The sequence below is a fragment of the Neovison vison genome, chromosome 13 (assembly GCF_020171115.1).
Source record: "Neovison vison isolate M4711 chromosome 13, ASM_NN_V1, whole genome shotgun sequence".
Classification (NCBI taxonomy): Eukaryota; Metazoa; Chordata; class Mammalia; order Carnivora; family Mustelidae; genus Neogale; species Neogale vison.
The window spans coordinates 98,136,638-98,153,965 of NC_058103.1; the positions used below are offsets into that span (position 1 = coordinate 98,136,638).

The window sequence follows — 17,328 nt, forward strand, 5'->3', positions numbered from 1 at the left end:
AACAGAAAGATGTGGGATTAAATCTGCAACAGTTGGGGGAGGGGAGAGGGGTGGAGTGGCTGGGAGAGGCTGGAGGCAGGGACACCAGCCAAGAGGCTGCTGCAAGAGTTTAGGCAAAAGGCTAACTGGGTGGCTCAGTTGGTTAAGCAGCTGCCTTCGGCTCAGGTCATGATCCCAGCGTCCTGGGATCGAGTCCCACATCCGGCTCCTTGCTCCGCAGGGAGCCTGCTTCTCCCTCTGCCTCTGTCTGCCTGTGCTCGCTCTCTTCCCTCTCTCTCTCTCTCTGATAAATAAATAAAATCTTAAAAAAAAAGAGTTTAGGCAAAAGGCTGTTGGAGGACTGAACCTGGGCAGGGCCAGCGGGGGAGGGAATGGATTTGAGAAACCCGTAGAATGTCCTGTGGACTGGGCTTGGTGATTGGCTGGGGGTGAAGGGTGGGGGACATAGAAGAGGCAATGCTACCTAGCCGTGCCACCTGCTGAAACAGGGACCATAGCAGCAGAAACATTCATGACACACGGCCAAGCGCCTGCCAGGTGATAGCGTTTTTCCAGTCCCAGAGACACAGAGACAAATCATTCATGTCTCCTGAACGCTCTTCAGGGGCATTTAAAGACAAGCTTAATTTATATACAAAACTCGTATCCCTCCACATTTGCGTGCATCTCAGAACTTCTTTAGCAAAAAATGTACCCTTTTCTCGCCAGCCACACAGAAACTCACTACGGATTTTTCTTTATTTTGTTTTCTCCAGCAGGCTACACTCACCCAAGTGGGATGATTCAAGATGACCCCCTTGGTCTGTGGGCGGGAGCAGGGAGCCCACTTGGGGCCGATTCCACACAGCTCGGGTTGGGAAGCTGGAAGCTGCGGAGTCAAGTCTCCTTCCAGCCACCTCCGCCAGTCAGCTTGAGTATTTTAACCCCTGGGATGGATTTCCCCGTAAAATAAATGTCTTGTCTGAATTAATCTTATTTTTAAAAGGAGAGAGTCATCATATTGTAAAGACAGATCATAAAAAGATGCATCAATCTGTCAGAAGGCTGGTTACGATGAGTGTTTAGCAGAAACAGTGCCCCACTCCCCCTGACTCTCCGACCCCCAGCCTCCCAGCCCCCAGCTCACCAGTCCCTGGCATCTGGCCTGTGAGGCTGGGCTGTTGCTGCGCCCAGCCCCGTGCAGGCAGCTTCTCCTGCATGCCTGGGGCCCCTGCAGTCTGTGCAGCCCAGCTTTACTCCTTAGACGGACTGGCACACTGAATCCCTGCACGCAGCTACCTCCCTTTTCAGCAGAGGCCCAGCAGCGCCCCCAGCTGGAGAGGCCAGTCCCGCTGCCCAACTGTGTCCCAGACACTTTAATTTGGGAGCTCATCAGTATTCAGGATCTTAATGGTAACTTCAAATCTATTTTGTTTATTCTCGAAAAAACAAACAAACACAAAACTATATAGGCCTTAACCTAAGGACATAGATTAGGAGAGAAAATTCAAGCAATTCCTGAAGAGCCAGGGGTAAAATTCCTATACCATAAGGTGAAACATTACAAGGTAATACACGAATGCGCAAAATAAAAGACGAATATGTGAAAGTCCTCCTTTATCTTCTCCACCATTGACCACTGGGAACGTTTGGTGTGTTTCCTGTCTTCCAATGCATTTCTACCAATTCTTCCCTTGCTCTATACACACATGTCGCTTATTTTGGGTTGTGTGAGGTTTTTTTCTTTTTCCCTTTACTTAACATCCTTTAAAAAAAAAACTATAAAATCTACAGCCATTTATCATTAAAAACTTCAAACTTTAAAGAGGGGTAGAAGATAAAAAGAAAAACAAAATAAAACAACCCTCAAACAATACCCTTTCCCTGTCCCTCCATTCCCACTCCCCAAAGCAAACAGATGAGAAACATATATTTTTTGCGTATTTCTTAAGAAAAGATTACGCATATACCAGCACTTAAAAATATTCATCCTTAATCTGTTCATCCTACCGGTGAGGAAGCGACAGCTCCGAGAGGTCCCAGGGCAGACCCAAGGTCACACAGCTGACTGGGACAGAGGCAAACTTGGCAGCCAGTGCCCTGATTTCAGAGAGCAAAGGTCCTTTCTCCACAAGCCTCCAAGGTGTTCGCCCACTGCCAGTCTTGTCTCTAATCCCTCCCTAATCTTGACTCTGCCAGGCTGTGACACCACGCACCATTGCCACTGGTTGTCACCCTCCCCACCTGAGAACGCTCGTGGGCTCTTGGCGTGTTGTTGTTCTGGGTGGGCCTGACTCAGGGCTTCAGGAGCACCTGCTGCCTCTGTCAGAGCTGTCCTCAGAGCAGAGCAGCCTCGTGGAGCCTGGCCAAGGGATTCCTTCAGTGGGCTCGAGTTCACGCCTTGGTTTCCCAGATTAAAATGACGGCTATGTGCAGAGGACCTTACCTTCCCAAGGATCATTCCAGTTATGTAGGACCTGTGCCTTGTGGGAGTCGACATGCGGGGTAGGCCTACTGCCGCTCCCTATGTGCTAGATTCTGGGGCTGCAGGACTTGGCTGTGGGGAGCTGACAGCGTGGGGAGCTCACACTCACATAATACACCTTTTATCTGTAGTTAGCCGGTGTTCCTTCTGTTCCTTTTCTGTGTGCCCTCCTTAGCCCTCTTAGACCCACAAATGTCTAAGGAAAAAAGTCAGCCAGCCATACGGATGCATTTGTTTCTCTTATTGATGGTGGCAGGCCCCCCATCTGGACATCCAGGCAATATCCAGATGGACAGACCCCACATTTGATCCTGCACCTCCAATGATAGGAGGTGGCAGAGCCCCAGGGCACAGCCTGGACCTATGCTCAGCCAGGCCTATGCTAACCTTACAGATGGAAACTTGGAAAGCCCCAGAACCTGGACAGTGGGTCCAGGGAGGGAGGGATGAGGGGGGGGTATGGTAGGGAGAGGGTCTGTATGTGCATCTGTGAGGGGCTGTTAGGGAACAGCAGCTAGAGGACTCTGATCTTGAAAATGAATTCTCTTGACTTCACAGATCCACCCGCGTCTGGGCCTCGAGGTGTTGCCTAGAGCCAGGGCTTCAGGGTGGGGCACAGTCTGCTCTGGCGGGTCTTGGATTCACTGCAGCTCAGGAGCCCCTCCCTCCCAGCTAGCAAAACCTCCAAGATCTCTGGTTCCGCAGCGCCCTCCAGTGGCCATCTGGAGTATGTCTGGCGAGAAAGCCTTAGGACTTGTGTGATCCTAAGTCAAACATGTGGACCCTTAACGGATTTTACAATCTGTATTCAAGTTCCTCTATCTGCTCCCACTGTCTGCGTGATACAAAATTCTAGGTGAACAGAGATAGAGAGACAGACAGAGAGACAGAGAAGTCCTATGCTAAACGGACTCCGCTCTGCCAACTTTCCAAATGACTTTGGCGTATTCCCAATGCATACCCCAGCCCTAAGTCAGGACACTCTCTTAGCTAACTTCTCCACTGCAGGGAGTGACAAAACATGCTCTAAAATGCATCAGAAAAACAAGGGGCACTGATAGATAGAGAGAAGGATAGATGGAAAATACGCAGAAAAGCAAATATAGCAAAACGCTAACAGAGGAATCCAGCAACTGGGTAACCGTCCACTGTACAATTCTTTTAGTTATCTTTATGTTTGAAGATTTTCATAAGAAAATGTTGGGATAAAATCCCGAATGACTGTGGTGATTAAGCAGGTGTGGGGGAAGTGTTGTAGGGGAAGCCTCCCTCAGAGGACTTTTGGAGGGGCAGTGGCCTGGGAAGCCCCCTCTTCACTTCCTTCTGGAGCCGCTGGCCTCTGGCCTGGTCAGTTTCTCAGCAAAACCCAGAATGCACCCCACTTTTCCCGGGGTCTTGAAGGAAGTCCACCTGCCCCTGGCCGCTCCTGCTCTGGGGGTGGAGTGGGACAAGGTGGGTCCTCTGAGGCCGGTCTCTGTGGGGCATGGGAGCAATATGGTCAAGCTGGCTGGCAGTGTGGGTTGGGCAGCACTGGGAGAGATGAGGCTAAAAGTTCTCCTGGAAGAATTTGAAGCTGAACTGCTCACAGTGGCCCTTGAGCACCTTGGCCAGGGCTGGGGAGCCACAGAAGAAGACCTGCACCTTACCCTTCTTCTCAGCAGCCACCTTCTGGAACACCTGAGCCCACACGGGGTAGGAGAGAGCAGAGGAAGGGGAGTGAGCCTGTGGACCCGCTCAGGGACACACCCAGCTGGGGCTGACAACACAATGGGTTGGCAGCGATGTCCCTCCATCCCCATGAGGAACTACAAGGTACAGCTGCGTGGCTTCAGAGTGCAGGGTCCAACATGCATTCTTTTGGGGAGGCCACTTACTCTACCCCTAACCTGACCCAGACCCCAGGAAGGGGCTGGACCAGAAGACCCAGGCCCTCCATTCCCGAAGCACATCTGCAGGGAGACTGTGCTGTTGGGGGACAGCGACAGGGCCCCGTGGGCACACTGAACTCTGACTGTCCGGACATCCTGCTAGTCCTCCCTCGGTCACATGCCTCCACTGAAATGTCTCTTTCCTAAACTCCGGCCATTCCCCCAGTGAAGACCCTTTCCCACCCCAAATTCTGCTTACGGAGGCCATTGCCAAAAGCCCTCCTTGGTGCCCAAGCACCAGTGGTGTCCTCTTCCCTCACTCTCTGGGCATGATCATTGCCCATGGATTGAAAAGCAGTAACTTCTGATACCTTACACAAATGGTCCTCTGACTAGCAAGTACTCAGGGGGGAAGAGAATCTAAAAACCAATCCAAGAAACAAAATAAAGACTGCAAAATTTTGTTCCTTTGGGCCTCAGTATTTCCATTTGTACTGAGAAGGATTGGACTTGGTGCTTCCCCAAGATCCCATCTACTCAGGACTTCTGACCCCGATTCCAGGGAGTCAGGGCTGGGGGAGGCGTAGGAGGTCAAACTGACTAACTTCTTCGCAGAACAGATGGGGAAACTGAGTCCAATGATGGAACAAAGAGATCCAGTCATGCTGCCAGTGATCCTGGTTGGATCCTGGCCCCTGGCCTCATGCTCGGTCCCTAGCTGCTCATCCCCAGTCTCCCAGCAACTGCCTTAGGCTTTCTGCCCCAATGGTCCCTGCAGGCAGTGGGGCTGTCGCTGGCCTTTACCTTGTTCCAGTCGGGCCGCCCAGGCTGGGTGCGGGTCTGGAGGCCCGTGATGGAGTCCTTCTTCTCCTTCTTGGCCAGGAGGTCAAGAGCCATCTGCAGGCCAATGGCCTTCATGTCATTCTTGCCCAGTGCAGAGGTCATATACATGTGCAGCTCCAGGAAGGGGTCTGGGTGATGGGAAGCAAAGGCGGCACTGAGGAACTCGTGCCCGTAATGGGGACCAGGCACGACGTCAGCCCCTGGCCCTGGGGCTTGGAGTGAGACCATGAGGGCTCCGGGCTCACGCCTTCGGTCCACCAGCGCTTTAGAAGGAAAGCTGGCCCACTGCTGGAGTGGGGCCTGCTCTGAGCCAGGCGCACAGTGTGACTGTATCCACAGTCCAGCCTGCACCCCACGGCCACCTCAGGACTTGAAGGTGGAATGAAACCCATTCCAGGAGAGCATGGCAGTCCTTGGGCTCCGAAGTCATGCCCTGTCACACCTCATTGTGTCTGTTCCATTTGGTTGGGGACACAGGCCAGGCACGGCCATAAAGCTGAGACCAAAGGGTCAAGGGTTGAATGAAGGGGTCAGGTGGCAAAGGGTACCGAGCTACAGAGAATGGCTGCAGCAGAGGAGGAGCGTTCTGGGACCGTGGGGATTGGGACAGGTCTCGGAAGAGGGGCACGATTCAAAGTTAGGGTGGGATGCGGGAAAGGAGGGCATCCTGAGGAGGGGGGACAGGTGAGCCAAGAGTGAGAGGCTAGAAGAGATGTGATGTTCGTGGGGAGTGACATGACTGCCCACCTAGAATACAGGAGCCTTGAACGGGAGCGACAGGAGATTGGAGAGAGGAGACCGGACGCACACTGAGGCTGGAAGGGAAAGGGCCTTGAATGCCCAGCTGGCAAATGGGGGGCAGGTAGCGGGTATCAGAGTGGGGTGTGGCAGGATGAGAACAGCATCCCAGAAGGGGAGCCAGAGGGCAGGAGGGACAGGGCAGAGGCTGGCCTGGCTCTGCCTGGACACAGGCCCGGACACAGTGGGACGCCTGTAGTGGGATGGGTTTGCTAAGATCTTTTTTCTTTTTTTTTAAAGATTTTATTTATTTATTTGACAGAGAGAAATCACAAGTAGATGGAGAGGCTGGTAGAGAGAGATAGAGAGAGAGGGAAGCAGGCTCCCTGCTGAGCAGAGAGCCCGATGCGGGACTCGATCCCAGGACCCTGAGATCATGACCTGAGCCGAAGGCAGCGGCTTAACCCACTGAGCCACCCAGGCGCCCCGGTTTGCTAAGATCTTGATCCCTTCGGCTTGCAGGGTAATTTGAGCTCCCTGGTAGGCACCTCTGTGCTCAAGCAGTTTACTCCATTTTCCCTGATCTGGCAGACTAATGTATCATTTTCCACGTGGGCCACGACAGAGAAGAGGCTGGCAATACCATCCTCCCCTTGGGCATTGGTCCAAGCCAGAGATGATGGGGCCTGATCTGGGACGTTGGGGCTGTGAGTGGATGATCACTCCATCCTTCTCCTCTCCCAAGACTAAAGGATCCCTGCCATCCCGGCTGGCTCTCTATTGTTTCATATGTTGCCATTAGCTCCCTTTTCCTTTGGCTTGAGGTCTCAGTCACTGTTAAAATGCAAATGGCCCTAGGAGGGAGGATACATTTCGTTTCACATACCACTTAACTTGAGAGAGCCCTGACCCTTCTTCCCCTCCCTCAGAGTCCTTAACCCCCAGAGAGGGGGCCAGGGAGAACAACACTGTGGTAAGAGGGAGAAGAAGGAGCTCTGGAGAATGGCCAACATGGTTTCCGCCCCTGCCACAACTGTTGTGCTTGAGATAGTCATTCTATCTCTGGGACACTCTCTTAAAGGAATCATCCAAAAGAAGAAAACAAACTATGTACACAAATATATTAATTGCAGCTTTATATATGATAGTGGAGAATCAGAACAAATACATTGTCCAATAGCAGGAGCATGGTGGACCACTGACATACCATTCATTGTAGAGCCATTAAATACCACTACTACTTAAATACTACTACTACTACCTTAAATATTGCTGATACTACTACTACTTCAATACTACTGCTACTAAATACTGCTACTACCGTTGCTACTATAGCTACCACTACTACGATTTTAATTACTACTACTGCTACTACTACTATTACTACTGCTGCTACTAATGTTAATGCTATTGCTACTATAGCTACTATGATGCCTATGACTACTGCTACTATGACTAGTGCTACTACACCTACTACCATTACTACTAGTGCTACTACAACTACTGTTATAACTGCTGCTGCTACTATTGTTACTATAGCTATTGCTACTACGATTATTACTACTACTGCTGCTAATGCTACTATTGCTACTATTTCTACTATAGCTACTCTACTACTATGACTATTACTACTACAGCTACTACTACTATAGCTACTACAGCTATTACTTTTGCCACTACTGCTACTACTATTGGTACTACTGCTACTACTACCATTACTACTTATATTACTACTGCTACTATTATTGCTAGTACTGCCACTACTACTATTACTACTACTACCATTGCTACTACAGCTGCTGCTACTTCAATTGCTACTACCTCTACTACAGCTACTGCTACAACTACTATTGCTGCTGCTACTATTGCTACTACTCCTACTGCTACTCCTATTGCTACCACTGCTACTGTTGCTACTACTGCTACTATTACAATTACTTCTTCTGCTGCTGCACATTTTACTGAGCAGTTATTAAGCTCCAGTTCCATGTGCTGCACAGATGATCTCGTTGACTCCTCATGACAACCCTGCGAGGTGGGTACTAGTTCCATTCATATTTTTCGCACGAGGAAATCAAAGCAGTCAAATAATGTCCCCACATTAGTCATTAGTCAGTCAAAGCAAAGCAGTCAAATAATGTCCCCAAGTTTTGAGAGTTACTATGGGATAGAATAAAGATTCAAACTCAAACAGAATATTTGAAGCTTAAGCTGTAGAAATTAAAAGCAATAAGCCACAGATTCTTGAACTCAAACCTTGGTAAATAATTAGAGTTGAAATCAGAAGTCACGGGTTTCTGTTGTAGTTAATGAAAAACCCTGGAAGAAATTTGAGGTAATAAAGTTGTTGACTCAAGTGGCTTTGAGACTACAAAGCACCAGGTTTGCTGTTATCCTTTGTTTACACAGATTACGAAGAAGCAAATAGCAAATATTTATATACCAGTAACCAGGAAATTTAAATGAAATATAAACTTCCCCCCAGCTAGTCCTCATAAAATTGAGTTTCTAATAAATTAATATACATAAAAGCATTTAGAATGAATTTGAGGCTCTATAAATATTTGCTAAAATTGTTATTTACAAGAAAAGGCAAAGAGTTTCATTGCGACATTCTCGAGTTTACCAATTCTGTGTCAAACATGTTGACTTGCGCTTTAGGGCTTTGAACGTCTGTTATTCTAAACTACATCTGTTTGAATGTTTCTTATAAAAAAAACCCCATGTTTGATTACTTGAACTTATAAACTATTTATCATGGAATTTTAATTCACTCATGGCAGCCTTAGGATAATTAAACAGCCAAACAAGATCTGGTTCCACTGAACTCAAACAGCATAATACCCCACCCCCTGCCAATTCTCTAAAGTTAGAAACATACCTAAAAATATCCCTCCTCATATTAATTATTCTGTAAGTAAAACACAACAACGATTCTAACAGATTCACTTTAAAACACAGAACAAAACCTCAGTGTTCCATGATGATGTCCTGTGAAGACTATGACGAACACAGAGAAACACGCCATTGTACAGACTAAGCCTTGGCTTAGCACAAAGCATAGGCAGCAACACTCGGGGACAGGGAAGGGACGATTGTGGGGCTGGAGGAGGACATTCACAAGTATGAGGAAGTATGAAAGAAGGGACCAAACAGGAAAGTAATTCGTACATGCTAAGCTGTTTAACCTGTACCTTAGACCATTCTCTACACTTATGGGTGGCCATCTCATTAGGAAAAATACTGAGCATTCAGCCCTAATCACTACCTATGCCTCTTCACCTGTTCGTCTCTACTGGCAGATTATGTACATTAAAAACTGATGTTGGTATAAACATTGGGGTACAGATGGCCCTTCTTTTCACGACATCTGTATCTTTCGGGTAAATACCCAGGAGTGCAATTGCAGGGTCATAGGGAAGCTCTATTTTTAATTTCTTGAGGACTCTCCACACTGTTCTTCAAACTATGGAAAGAACCAAGATGCCCTTCAACGGATAAGGAAGATGTGGTCCATATACACTATGGAGTATTATGCCTCCATCAGAAAGGATGAATACCCAACTTTTGTAGCAACATGGACGGGACTGGAAGAGATTATGCTGAGTGAAATATGTCAAGCAGAGAGAGTCAATTATCATATGGTTTCACTTATTTGTGGAGCATAACAAATAGCATGGAGGACAAGGGGCGTTAGAGAGGAGTAGGGAATTTGGGTAAATTGGAAGGGGAGGTGAACTATGAGAGACTATGGACTCTGAAAAACAATCTGAGGGGTTTGAAGTGGCGGGGGGTGGGAGGTTGGGGTACAAGGTGGTGGGTATTATAGAGGGCATGGCTTGCATGGAGCACTGGGTGTGGTGAAAAAATAATGAATAATGTTTTTCTGAAAATAAATAAATTGAAAAAAAAAAGTAAAAAAAAAAATCCTATGAGAAAAGCACCCTCCCTTAACAAGAAAAAAAAAAAACAAAACTGATGTTGGAGGGGCACCTGCATGGCTCAGTCAGTTGAGCATCCGACTCTTGGTTTCAGCTCAGGTTGTGATCTCAGGGTCGTGAGATCGAGCCCTGCGTCAGGCTCCATGCTGAGCGGGGAGTCTGAGGGAGCACTTCTATCTTTGTCATTAGTTGTTAGGAAAATGCAAATTAAGAGCACACTGAGATACTGTTACATACCCACTAGAAAGGCTAAAATGAAAGACACTGCCAAGATCAAGTGTTGGCAAGGTTGAAAAGCTACTGGAACTCTCATCCACTACTGATGGAAACACAGAAATTGGAAAACTGGTTTGGCAGCGTCTTATACAATTAAACTTAACACATACCACACTACCCAGCAAATACATCCACACAAAGACTTATGTGCACATATGCAGAGCAGCTTTATTCTGAATGGCCAAAAAGTGGAAATAAAAGTGAAAATAACATCTATTCACAAGTGAATGGCAAAGAAGATTGTGGTATATCCACAAAACAGCAAAGGAATTAACTATTTTCTAATACCTGCAGCAACATGGGTAAGTCTCAAAGATATTATGTTAAGTGAAAGAAGTTAGAAAACTGTGACTGTCATATGATTCCACTTACTGGAGATTCTAGAAAAGGCAAAACTATAGTGATCGAAAGCAGATCAGATGTTGCAGGGAGCTGCAAAAGGGGACAGGGCATTGATGCAAAGGAGGATGAGCAAAATTTGGGGGTGTGGTGATAGAAATGCTCCACGTTTTGATTGTGGTGGTGGTTACACAGTTGTACATATGTGTTGTAATGTCATTGTATTTACTGTAAACTTGTATTGGTGAATGTTATCATTATGTAAATTATCCCTTTAAAAAAGCTAAAAAAAAAAAGAAAGTGTGAATAAGAGTCATCTGATGTACATTCCTGGGGAGGGGCCCGTGGGTGGCTCAGTCAGTGCAGCAGCTGCCTTTGGCTCAGGTCATGGTCCCAGGGGCCTGAGATCGAGTTCTGTGTTGACCTTCTTGCTCAGCAGGGATTCTGCTTCCCCCTCTCCCTCTGCACCCTGCTCTCTCTCTCTTTCTCAAATGAATAATAATAACAATAATAAGATGTACGTTCCTGGGCCCGGCTCTCAGAGATCCTGATTTGGAAGTCTGGGATGAGGCTCAGGAATCTAAATTTTCATCAAGTGGGGTGCATCTGGATGGCTCAGTTGTTAAACGTCTGCCTTCGGCTCAGGACACGAACCCAGGGTCCTGCAGTCAAGCCCTGTGTCGGGCTCCCTGCTCAGCCAGAAGCCTGCTTCTTTCTCTCCCTCTCCCACTCCCCCTGTTTATATTCCCTCCCTCACTGTCTCTCTCTGTCAAATAAATAAATAGAAAATCTTAAAAAGATAAATTTTCAAGTGCTCATTGTGAATTAAAAGAAATACCCCAAAAGAGGGAAATTAGAAAAAAAGGATATATATTTTTGTAAATGTAAATAAGAAAAAAACATCAGGAGATCCTTTAAAATGCCTGGAATAGTTTGCATAGCTAGATGGGATTATGAATAACTTTTCTCCTCTTTTTTTGGTTTTGTAAATGTTACATTTTAGTGGTGGAAGAAAAACCATTCCTCTCTCCCCCACATTTTTGATAGAAATAGAATACATTTAAACACTGTCTTAAACCCCCCACCCACCCCGAGCCCGAACCCCCACCCTGCTGCCATCCTCCTCAGGCCCTGTCCCTCTCCTACCCTCTTGGGTCATCTCGGCCTGGTCCATCTCCAGCTTGGTCAGCAGGCTCACAAACCACTCAAAAGACCGCTGGTCTCGGTTGATCCAGATGAAGTCCACCTGGGGAGAGGGGCCCTTCTGTTCAGGGCTGGCCCTGCCTCGTTCAGGGCATGCTCACATTTGTGATCCCCAGCGCCTAGATGACCACTTCCGTGAGGTCAGGGCACACGCTATCATCCCCATTTAATGGAGGGGAAAATGGAGGCTTGCAGGGGTAGGAACCTTGCCCAGGTCACAGAGCAGCATGGAATCAGGACCCAAGTCCCTGACTGGCAGGTCAGGGTTTTCTATAATAACCTCTTATTAATAGCAATCAGTGTGCTGAAATATTAAGCTTAGGAAGAAGGCAGAAGGACATTACTTATTTTCCCCCTACAAGCTCTTTTAAGTGGCCTACAGGAAATAATGCATTTTCAAAAGGCAAACATTTTCATTTTTAAAACCACCACCAGGTGATGGCTAGCACACGTCAAGGTTATAACTGGATCCCAGCTGCCTGACTTTTAGGTTCCAAGGTCTTTAGTGGAACTCTACCTTCAGGGCCCAGAATGCCTCTCAGAGGTGATGGGTGGAGGCCTGGACACATGGGAGGCATGAGGAGGACATGGGGTATTGAGGGAAGCACAGGGACCAGCCATTCCAAGCAGGAGGGAGAGTCATCTCTCTCCCCTGCATCTGCACAGGAGAGCTCACTCTGGTCAGGGAGGTTTCCAGGGGAGAGGGTCCAGACGCCTGCCTGGAGGAGGCAGTGCTTACCTTGCGGAGCTTCATGTCCTCATCCTGGATGCTATCCATCCAGGAGTGCTGGCAGCTGGGGCAAATGTGCTTCCTCTTCTGGTGCCTGAGGAGAGGCAATGAGTGATGTTTAATTTGGGGTGGATATGAGACTTCTCAGACCAAAGAACAGTACAGGGGATGGGGGGAAAAGGGTGAGGTGACAGGGCCCACCCTATGAGGAAGGGGAGGATTGAGAGCCAAAAGAGAGAGGGAGGAGGGACCAGGGACGAAAGAGAAAACAGGGTGCAAGGAGAGAAGGGAGGAGCAAGGGGGAGGAGTGCTTCTTGGGACGCTGCCCCAGGAGGCAGGCAGGGGTGGCAGCCTGTCCACCCACCGGTACATGATGCTCTGCAGGATAGAGGCAAAGGGGGTGATGCCGATGCCCGCCCCGATGAGTACCGCGTGCTCAGAGGCAAAGATCCTGCGGGTGGGGGTTCCGTAGGGGCCGCTGATGTAGCACTGTGAACGGGAGGGCATTTCAGGAAAGGGAGGGCTGGATGCCTGGAGAGCTGGAACCCAAGGCTTCAGCACCCCCCGTTACATGCAGGCAGTCACCTGGGCCTAACTGGCCCCCACTGGAGTGCTCAGAGCACAAGTCTGGGAGAGCCCTGGGATGAGAGAAGGCAGAGCTGGTGAGAATGGAAACCAGCGCCTGCGAAGGGATGGGTTTGGTCCCCTTCTCTGGATGCCTGGGGACTTGGAGAACTGGGGTACCTGGGGCTTCTTTTCCTCTGGTTGCAGCAGGGGGCACGTCCACCCGCTGGACCCTCTTACCTTGATGTTACAAAGCAGGTGGTTCTCAGAGGACATCTCAGAGACCTGCGGGGAGCAGAGAGCTGTGGGCGGATCAGGCAATTCTCAGAGGCAACCCAGCCCTTGCTGGTCTAAACAACTTTACAAAAAGGGAACTGTTTTTTTTTTTCTGCCCTAGGCATTCCAGGGAGCCCTTCTAAGGGAGAATGTCAGTGATGTGCTGGTAAACTGACTCTTCCAAAAAAGAAAACATCACCAAATCACTGATTGGTAGTGTCTGGAGATTTCTGGTATAAATGCTGCCATCGTGGCTTCCAATGTAATAACTGCGTCTCATGACTGGCTCTTAAAGCTCCTGAAAATCTAAGGATGGGCTCTTGTGGTCAATACAAGGCAGCCTCGGGAGTGCCCAGAGAACACTCACTCACCCCCAGTCTCCAGCCACTCTTATAACTTTCGTGTCTCTGATACACCGCTGGCTTTGTACATTCTCCTCCCTTGACCTAGAACACCCTCTCCTCTTCCCCAGCAGGCAAGTTCCTGTGTAGCCTTCAGAGTCCAGTTCACTTGAAGCAGCTTCTGCCCCCTTGAAGCTCTATCCAGATGCACCAGCCAGAAAAGCCTGGGCTGGCCTGGCTCACAGCTCCACCCTGCCCTTGGGACCCTGTTCTGGGCCTGCTGATGAGAGCCACTGAGGGCAAGGAGCAGGTCTCCTCTGTCTGCTCTGCCTGACTGCTCCAGGCCTGAGCACACAGCACACTGGATCTGGGAGGTTAGGGGATTTCCTTCCCAAAGGTGAAGGAAGAAGATTCCTCCCCTCCCCGCCGGACCCAAACAGGCCTCAGGAGCCTGGATAGTTCTTTGTCTGGTGCTGGAAGACAGAGTTAAGAGCAACCTTCATAATCATCCAGAGAAAATCCTCATTTCACTGAGGAGGAATGCGGTCTCAGAGCGTGGGGATGACCTGCCGCAGTTCCCAAAGAGCTCAGGGTAGAGCTGGGTCTCCCACTGACTGTCCAGGGCTCATCCCGTGACGGCACATTGCTTCTTTGTGGGGGGTCCCCTGCATGCTGCATCCCCCACAGTGTCAGACTTGAACTACTGGTGTCAAAGGTGCTCTGGACAAATGCTACTGTCCTTCAAGACTCCCGATTGCAAGGAGAAACCCTACATCATGGTTAGTGATCTTTGACATGCAACACTCACCAGTCCCACCTTTTTTTTTTTTTTTTTTTTTTTTTTTACAAAGTGAGAAAGAGAAAGAGTATGAGAGAGAGTCCAAGAGAGAAAGAGGAGGAGTGGATCTCAGCTTCAGGCTCAGAGCACGACCAGTCAGGAACATTGGACAAGAATGGAGTCACATGGGTTTTTATTGATTTTTACTTCTAGAGTTATCTTCCAATGATGGCACATGCTACTAGTTTGCCATTAAAGCAGCCATCTCAAGCAGCCTTTTAGATACAATGAAGTTGAAAGTTGTTGGGGCCGATTCCACGTTAAAACCTGTTAAACCCCTAGGGCCTGCCTGGGCCTGCTTAGCCAGAGTGACTCCATATTGCCTAGATAGCCATTTTGTTGCCTGGGTAGCCATTTCGTTGCCATGTTGCCTAGATAGCCATTTTGTTGTTTAATAAATGCCTCAGCAGTTACTGATACTGGTTCCGGGTAACCGTTGCTAAAACACATACCTAAAACAAGGCCATTTTGTTGTTTAATAAACGCCTCAGCAGTTACTACTATCAGTTCCAGGTAACCGTTACTAAAACACACAGGTAGGAGACATCCAGTCAGCCAAAGCCACATATGTAAATGTCTGCGATTGTGCCCTATAAAAACTAGCCTGTAAGACCAAGGGGCATCGCTCTCTTTGGAGGCAGCCCTGGCCGGTCAGTCTGACTTCTAATGCTTGGCATAGAATAAAGCTATACTTAACTTTCCCTTTGTCTCAGCCTCATTCCCCTGGCTGGTCAGTCTAACTTCTAATGCTTGGCATAGAATAAGGCTTTGCATAACTTTCACCTTGTCTCGGTCTCGTTCCTTTGATAACGGATCCAACAAAAGTGTTGTTGGGGAGTAAAGAGAGATGCCAGGTTGGAAAGATTCTCAGTGGGGAGTGACTGGCAAAAGTTCTGAAGGGGGTGCGCCAATGCCTGGTTATGGGAACACCATGTCCTGTGCATTTCGTGTGTGTGGCTTGCCCTTAAGGACCTCTCTCCCAAGTTCCAAGGACTCACCACCCCTGGGAGAAAAACACCCCAGCTTCCTGCCTCCAGCCCCAGTTTCCGCAGCCTTACTGGGCCCAGATGGGCTGGGGCTCCCCGCTGGGTTGGAGCCCCTTCCTCGGTCCCCGTGCCTACCAGGCCTTGGTCTCCCTGCTGTGGAGTTCCCTTGGGCCTGTAGGAGGTCAGCTCCACGGTGACGTCCCTGCTGAAGGCCACTGCTCCCTGTGCCGAGGTTCCTGAATGCATGGGCTGGCTGGGCAAGCTCTGTTTAGTTTCAAAGTGGAAACTGCTTTGTTACTTAAAACATGAAATCAATACATGCTAGTTTGTAGAGATTCCCGTGTTATAGTACGTGCAAGAATAAAGTTAAAAAGTACCCTGAATAAAGCAGAATAGCGCTCCTCAAAACATTTTTCTAGGTCCTTCCAGACTTTTACTTACTTAAACACACACACACACACACACGTATGCACACAGTCGCACGCACACACTCTTACATAAATGAAACATACCACTTTCTAACCTGCCTTTTCCACTTAATACATCTTTACTAGTTTTCCTTGCTAATGCATATGCAGTTACATAATCTTTTTTAAGGAACATACCATTCCCTGAACAAGGTAACCAGTAATTTATTTAGCTACACCCCTATTGTTGGGCATTTCAAGTATTCCCATTTTCTCATTTTTGTTAACAACCACCATATATAAAATAGCACCTTTCCCGTCTCTATCCTTCTCCCCCGATTTATTTTTCTTCATAGCATTTAATTTCACTTGACACATTATGCATGTATTTTGTTTGTTTATTGTCTGTCTCTCCTGCCAGAAGGTAAGCAGGGACTGCGTCAGTTTTGCTTACTGACAGATCCTCAGCACTTAGAACAGTCCTTAGAAAACCGTAGGTGCTGTGCTTGATAAATATTTGCTCCATGAATGAATGAAAACGGTGATTAATGCACTTCCTGTGCAACTCTCCAATTAACTAGTCCTAAAAATGGAAATGCGGGGCCAGTGGGTCCACATATTTAAGAGGCTGACACATGTGGCCAAACCACGTGCCAGAAAGATTGTGCCAATTTATTCTTCAGTGGTGGTGCCTGAGGTCCCAAAGAAACACAGCCTTTAATGAATCTATTCACTGTTTCCTGAGGTGCAGGAGTCACTGGTTTGGAAAGCCAGCTTCCTCTGTCCAGAGAACATCCTGCTTGTTTCCACCTACCCCTTCATTTCCCAAAGCTTTGCATCTTTCGGGAGGGATGCCTGCCTCTGGTCTGGACTGGCAGAATTCTGCCTCATTTTCTCGCCTGGACTTTAAACTCCACAAGAGCATGGCAGGGCTGAGCCTGGCCCGGGACTTCTTTTCCTTTGACCCTGGTCAGGGTTTCCCCGTAGTAACACATCTCCCAGCTGAGTGGTATTGTCTACTAGCTTTGTGTCCAGACACCTTCAGCCTCCTTTGTCTGGTTTTTACTGTGATCTCGCTGTATTCCTCCAAAACCTCCCAGAAGCCTGCATTCATTCCAGACACTGGCAACTTGCTGGCTTTGTGAGTTTCATCAGGGCTCAGAAGATGACAATGGCGCCACTGCTGCTGCTGACGGGGACGATGGGGGGCAGGGTCCATGGGGACCCTGCTGTCCGGTCAGCTCTGTACTTTACCTGCATCCATTCCATCCTCGGTCCTTTAAAAGAATCGTGTGAGCAAGGGAGGCCAAGGATGGGGGCCTCCTCCAGTTGAATACGATGAATACGATAAAGCTTGGTGAGGCCAAAGGGTGTGCAAGGCCATAGAGTTAGAACATGCTGGGGCAGAGACACGGAGGCGGGTTTTTCTGATCTCCATCTGCTCTCCATTTCCATTGCCCCTCGGCTTCTGAAGGGCCTGGGGAGGACCTGGGGTCCTGGGGGAGGACATCGGG

At 48.5% G+C, this 17,328-nt stretch overlaps 1 protein-coding gene across 2 annotated transcripts in view; it reads right to left on the reverse strand.

Annotated features, from left to right (window-relative positions):
- Positions 1-1,393: 1,393 nt before the first annotated feature.
- The window catches only part of NOX5 (NADPH oxidase 5), a 32,830-nt gene continuing 16,895 nt past the window's right edge, over positions 1,394-17,328 (reverse strand). The window contains exons 11-17 of one of the 2 annotated variants that reach the window (XM_044230610.1): positions 15,480-15,671; positions 13,207-13,251; positions 12,767-12,891; positions 12,412-12,496; positions 11,616-11,715; positions 5,137-5,303; positions 1,394-4,141 (exon numbers count right to left, since the gene is read on the reverse strand). In XM_044230610.1, coding sequence (XP_044086545.1) covers positions 4,010-4,141; positions 5,137-5,303; positions 11,616-11,715; positions 12,412-12,496; positions 12,767-12,891; positions 13,207-13,251; positions 15,480-15,671 — 846 coding nt within the window. In that variant the 3' untranslated portion in view covers positions 1,394-4,009. The remainder of the gene's footprint in view (positions 4,142-5,136; positions 5,304-11,615; positions 11,716-12,411; positions 12,497-12,766; positions 12,892-13,206; positions 13,252-15,479; positions 15,672-17,328) is intronic. The other variant, XM_044230611.1, reaches the window with a different exon arrangement.